The sequence below is a fragment of the Trachemys scripta genome, chromosome 2 (assembly GCF_013100865.1).
Source record: "Trachemys scripta elegans isolate TJP31775 chromosome 2, CAS_Tse_1.0, whole genome shotgun sequence".
In the NCBI taxonomy this organism is placed as follows: domain Eukaryota; kingdom Metazoa; phylum Chordata; order Testudines; family Emydidae; genus Trachemys; species Trachemys scripta.
This window is the reverse complement of record NC_048299.1, coordinates 41,114,441-41,121,192: the sequence shown is the minus strand read 5'-3', so window position 1 is coordinate 41,121,192 and position 6,752 is coordinate 41,114,441. Positions and strand designations below refer to the sequence as shown.

General features: G+C 37.2%; 1 protein-coding gene across 1 annotated transcript in view; it reads right to left on the bottom strand.

Moving 5' to 3' along the window:
* ADAM22 (ADAM metallopeptidase domain 22) overlaps positions 1 to 6,752 on the bottom strand; it is a 197,503-nt gene that overhangs the window by 29,739 nt on the left and 161,012 nt on the right. The window contains exon 27 of the mRNA XM_034760385.1: positions 4,638 to 4,832. Within this exon, the coding sequence (XP_034616276.1) occupies positions 4,638 to 4,832 (195 nt within the window). The remainder of the gene's footprint in view (positions 1 to 4,637; positions 4,833 to 6,752) is intronic.

The window sequence follows — 6,752 nt, the reverse complement described above, 5'->3', positions numbered from 1 at the left end:
GGGATGCTACAGCTAGGAACAGATAGCTAGAAAGATGCCTTAGGAAGCTTGCAGTGCCCAGGGATAGCAACAGTTGGATGAAGTGCTATGAGTGGTCACCCTGAACCAGTTTATAGAACCCAGGCTAGTGAATGTGGACCCACTGAACCACTGTGGGAATGGCCTGTACTAGCAAACCTTAGCTGTAGTGCTTGACCTTAAAACAGTGCACTCTGCTAGTGCAGACAGACCTTTGGGCTTTGTTTTGGACCCAAATAATTAGAAGCAACAAAGAGTCCTGTGGCACCTTATCGACTAACAGATGTATTGGAGCATAAGCTTTTGTGGGTGAATACCCACTTCGTCAGATGCATCCGACAAAGTGGGTATTCACCCACAAAAGTTTATGCTCCAATACATCTGTTAGTCGATAAGGTGCCACAGGACTCTTTGTTGCTTCTAATTATTTGGGTCCAAAACAAAGCCCAAAGGTCTGTCTGCACTAGCAGAGTGCACTGTTTTAAGGTCAAGCACTACAGCTAAGGTTTGCTAGTACAGGCCATTCCCACAGTGGTTCAGTGGGTCCACATTCACTAGCCTGGGTTCTATAAACTGGTTCAGGGTGACCACTCATAGCACTTCATCCAACTGTTGCTATCCCTGGGCACTGCAAGCTTCCTAAGGCATCTTTCTAGCTATCTGTTCCTAGCTGTAGCATCCCCTCCCCCCACCCAGTCATTGATTCCATCCTGACTGAGGAATGCATGCTAAGTCCTCACACAACTGGAGGGAAACAGAATGATGGAAGGCAGTTGGGAGGATTCCCTGTTACATTTCCTCTCCTACCTCTAGCCCTGGAAGCACAGGATGATCATGATGAGCACCCACGCAGCTAGGTGCTCTAGGAGATAAAGAGCTCATTCTCAGCTGAATAAACGGATCTGGGTTAGGGCTGTCGATTAATTGCAGTTAACTCAAGCGATTAACTCAAAAAAAATTAATCATGATTGAAAAATTAAATCGCAGTTTTAATTGCACTGTTAAAACAATAGAATACCAATTGAAATGTATTAAATATTTTGGATGTTTTTTCTACATTTTCAAATATATTGATTTCAATTACAGCACAGAATACAAAGTGTATACTATTTTTGATTACAAATGTTTGCACTGTAAAAATGATAAACAAAAAATAGTATTTTTCAATTCACCTCATACAAGGAGGGATGGGAGGGATAGCTCAGTGGTTTGAGCATAGGTCTGCTAAACCCAGGGTTGTGAGTTCAATCCTTGAGGGGGCCACTTAGGGATCTGGGGCAAAATCAGTACTTGGTCTAGCAAGTGAAGGCAGGGGGCTGGACTTGATGACCTTTCAAGGTCCCTTCCAGTTCTTGGAGATATTCTATAAAAGTGCAATCTTTGTCCTAAAAGCGCAACCTACAAATGTAGAAATGTTTTGTTACATAACTGCACTCTAAAACAAAACAATGTAAAACTTCAGAGCCTACAAGGCCTCTCAGTCCTACTTCTTGTTCAGCCAATCACTCAGACAAACAAGTTCGTTTACATTTACAGGAAATAATGCTGCCTGCTTCTTATTTACGTCACCAGAAAGTGAGAACGGGCATTTGCATGGCACTCTTGTAGCAAGGTATTTACATGCCAGATATGCTAAACATTCGTATGTTCTCAGTTTCAGGTGATACTGTAAACAAGAAGCGGGCAGCATTATCTCTTGCAAATGTAAAGAAGTTTGTTTGTCTGAGCGATTGACTGAACAAGAAGTAGGACTGAGTGGACTTGCAGGCATTAAAATTGTACATTGTTTTATTTTTGAATGCAGGGGATTTTTTTTTTTGTACATAAATCTACATTTGCAAGTTCAACTTTCATGATAAAGAGATTGCACTACAGTACTTGTATTAGGTGAATTGAAAAATATTATTTCTTTTATTTTTTAACAGTGCAAATACTTGTAACAAAAATAAATATAAAGCAAGCACTGTACACTTTGTATTCTGTGTTGTAAATGAATTCAATATATTTGAAAATGCAGAAAACATCCAAAAATATTTAAATAAATGGTATTCTATTATTATTTAACAGTGTGATTAATCACATGATTAATCGTGATTTTTTTTTAGTCGCTTGACAGCCCTAATATGGATATTTTATTCTTTTTGTGAGCTGGAGATTGCAGTGTGCACTTACAGGCCAAAGTCATGGCAGAGTGGGGTCTATATACTCAGATCCTATAAGATGAACTAATGTATTTCTTTCTTCTCACGTTTTCCCCTACAATCCAGAGATCTGTTTGCTGAGGGCCAGTATCCACAGGGAGCAGATCCTTGTAGAAGACTCCCTGCAACACAGCTAGTTCTGCTCCCCACCGCCTTTGCCATATGTGGCAGTAGCAACCCAGGACAATTATTAGGTCTACAAGAGGGGATGGAAGTAGACAAGTGGTACCTGGAGACTCATGGTAAGGTAAACAGAGATTGTTTGTTTATTTACTTGGGAGAAGCTTGGCCTACTGAGTGTATTTGTATATTTTAACTATATATCTGAATATACTAATGTTCTTCCACCTCTTTTCTCCTTTGGAGGGCAAGAATCTGATGGAGACTGCTTAGACAGTTCCCATGTCACTCACAGGTCACCCTAAGGTATTTATTTATCACACCAATATTTATTGATTCAAGCATATTTCCAGGGTTAAATATCTTAAAACGGATACATTCTTGGATAATTTTTCTCCTACTAGTTTCTTTTACAGGTGCAACGGGTGGCCCCCACTTTTTACTGTGCTTGGTGTTCACTGTTTTATACTGGAGTGTTATTATAAAGTTAGCTGTTAATATTTTAATGTCATGCTGAATTCTCTTCAACTAACCATTCATAGTGTTTTCCAGCATCGATGGGACCAAATGAGTAAAGCCTCGGCTGCTCTTTGGTCTGCCCAGAGATGTGGGTATTTGTGGACAGAGTGCCCTGAAGGCAATTTGCCTGATAGATGGGGATAACATCATGGGGACTGAACTGAAAGGATCAATTAACACTGGGATCGTTTCAATGCCTTGTTTTCTGTCCACATTAGTCCTGCCGTAGTATGAAAGAGGCATTACCCAAACTTGCTCAACAGTGGTGCAACAGTACCTGAACTGGTGCAGTAGCAACATTCAATTTCTCTAGCATAAACAGACCTTAGCATTGTGCAGTAAATAATAAACAAGTGAAAGCAACATGAAAGAAATAGAAGTATGAGGCAAAACAAAGACATATCATGAAGAGAAGAGTTACATAATGTTCATTTTAAAAAGTTAAATAATTTTTTCTTAACTGGAATGCAAACCTGCTCCACTGCCGAATACAAGAAACTACGGAAACTTGCTTTCCCAAGATTTGATTAGAACTTAGTCAACTGAGAAATGATTTTGCAGCTGAAGACACTGCATCATTTTAAGATTAACTTTCACTCCCTAGAAGTAAATTATTTATCTCCCCACAAATATAAAAGCTTTAGCCAAAAAGGGGAGTGTGGTTAGTTAATTACATCTCAAGCGCTGTTCCCTTGAAGGATACATTTGCCTTAGTCATAGATTTAAATGGAATACTTTAAAGGAACTGGAATGTGAGGCCTGTATAGTATATACAGTTTCACATACTTGCTATGTTCAGCAACTTTAAATTGGCTAAAAATTGTGTGAATTTTGTCAGTTGCTCAATTATAAATTATCTAAAGGGAGAAGAAATAGGAAGTTTAAAAAAAAATCAGTTCTCCTATGAGGACTGCATTCCTATTACACACAGCTCCTTGTAAATCATTTTGAAGTGCCAGTTAAAAAGGAGTTTCATAATTAAAGTATCTCTGATTGCAAAATGATGGCAGAGCATGGTGAGCTTATCAACGACTAATGTACCATTAACATTTTGCAATGAACTTGTCATTTTAAAATAGTGTTGATGTCTCTTCTAAGCAATAGGAGCCACAACATATTAGCAAACTCTAAATAAATAAATAATGTATCTTTTTGGATTAGTACTTAACAATGGTACAATCTACTGCTCTAAGGGACTACTCAGAATAGTCAGCACAAGGAACAAGTGTTTGCTAGATCAAGTCATAGATTAACACTTGATTGAAAGTTTAGTATATTAGTATAGAAATAACATTTATATAAACTGTGAGTACTACACTCATTTCTGCAAGTCAGCAAGAATAAAAATATTTTTCACTATGTCTAGGTCGACTACAACTAAAAGGAGTTAACAATGACATTTACAGATAAGGATACAAAAATAACATTCATATTAATTAGTTTATTTTTATAACTCTTATTGAAACATGACAGTATCTCTTTTCTTTGATTACCTGAACATGATATAAAATTCACAGGATTTTTTAATTATTGGTTTGTTTTATTTTTGAACCTGCCAAGAATACTATAATCTTCTTGGAAAGCAATTTCCAAGGAGAGAGATGCTGAAAATTAGATTATACAAATCTTGGACAGCAATGTAAATTATACTTATTCTGCTTTGATTTTTAATAATCAACAGTTTGGGGCATTTTATGTAGTGGTAGAAAAAAAATCAGTAATCAAAGAATAAAAGATACCATTTTTAACATTCCACAAAGAAGGAAGAAGGACTCAAACCTGCTGCAAAACAATGAAATGTTCTGACTAATGGAATAATGGGTGATGGAACAGGTAGAAATCTGAAAATGCGACAGAAAGGCAGACCTCTTCTTAGAACTAGATGCAGAATTTGTGCTGACTCCAGGAGGCATGTCGCTATAAAAAGAGTCGGCCTCTCCAGGCTTTTTTACATAATCTCCCTGTGGTATTTGTCTAAAGCATAATAAACATTTTAAAGTTAGAAAACAAGACATGCACACACAAATATTAGTTTAGGAGAAAGAGGAAGAGATAACACTCTATAGGAGGAAACTGTAAGAATATTAATAAACACCTCAGACTTGAAAGAGAAGTCCTTCATATTTTTGAGAATTCAGAAATGCAATGTCAGAGGTTTAATTCAGAGAAACCTGCCTTTTAACTGAAAAAAACTGGCTGAGATTTTCAAAAGTGACTAGTTAGTTTTGGATGTCTCAGGTTTTGGATGATCAATTTCAGATATCTTCAAGAGGCCTGGGTATCAGGAAGTGACAAGGACTATGTGACAAAGTACAGGTGCTGCAGCCTGCAAAAGACAGTCAGCAACTGGTCATATGGCTATTCAGGGCAGAGACTAAAAGGAAGTAGAAGGTGGGTCAAAAGGGAGCTAAGGGAAGGGTTGTGTGTTCTCCCTTCCTGGCTGGTTAACGCAGGGAAAGCTTCTGGGGAATTATTGCTCAGTGTTTTTCAGTTGACTTGTTTTTTGTTTTTGAATCAAATGAATGAACAAACCCCTTTTAAGAAACTCTTTTAAGAAAGAGTCTTAAAATAACTTGGAGCTTTATTTCCATTCCCTAGCTGGTAAAACTGCCCATCAGTCTGCATACCCAGTCTCTGAAAATCTGGCCTCCTTAAGGTGTCTCCAATAAGGACACCCAAAATCACTGTTCAGTTTGAAAATCTTGACCTTTGTCTCAAATGAGATTCACTTTAAAACCCTCTAGCACTCTAGAAGCATAAATTGCAAAACCAGAATTGTATTTTTTAAAGAAAATTTAGTGCCTGTGAAAGGGATTAGGTTGTTTGGTCAGACAGAGAATTAACTATGGCAATTAAGCTTTAGTTGGATTTACTACTGGATTTCCAAGTGCGTTTAAAATGCACTTTTTTCCCCCTCTGAAAGACAGATGCCAAAATGGTGCTGACTTCCTTTAATTTGCACTGACTTCCACTTTGCTAAAGGTACTGGTTTTAAGAATTTCATCATCTACTTGCTTGAATGACAGCTCCTAGTTTCAAGTTATCCTGTGGAGCTGCTGCATCTTTACAGTTCACTGTGTCAGAAGTTTACATATGGGTAATATTGGACTACAGCAACAGAACTTATTTTTTTTCTGAGCTACTGTGTGCAGGTTGAGATTTTTTTAAGTACAGTGTTACTTGGCTACAGTATAGTCAAGTCACTATCTTGAAATATGCATCTGAGCACCTCATTTAAAATGTAAATAGTTCCAAAAATATTCCCTTTAGCCTTAAATTTTAACTTTTAATTCTTCTTCTCCATTTTGTCAACAATCAGTCTCTGAGTAAGCATTACTCATGAGATTGCTTGAAGCAGAAGAGTGACAGGAAAGACAAAGACAAGCTGCTAGCCCAGAAGTATTATAAGGTTTATTATAATCTTTTCACCCTTTTAGATCATGCCTTCTGTTCTGTGTTCCCTCCTTCATTCATCCAAGACTTGTTTCTGTTCTGATTAAACAACCTTTTCAATGTTTGCAATTAGAATCAAATTATTTGCAAAAAGATTAAAATGTTCCATGTTTCTGAAGCACACCAATTTATCAAAATATATCATTCACATCCCACTCATCCTTTTAGCCATGATTTGAGGGAAAACTTCCAATTTATGAACAATCTTATCCACTTTTCCTCTGATAGTGAATTTATAGCCATCGGTTATCACTGTTCTTTGGAGATAATTCTAGCAGGTCAAAAATGTCTCCCTAATTCAAATGGATAACTTGTCTGTTGCTTTAATCATTAGCAGAAGATGCCCAGTTCAACATTGTACTTTCCAAGGTGTTTATTTCCGTTTGTCACCATTAATAAAAATGCTCATTAACCAGAAGGCTGACTCACTTTCACTTCGGT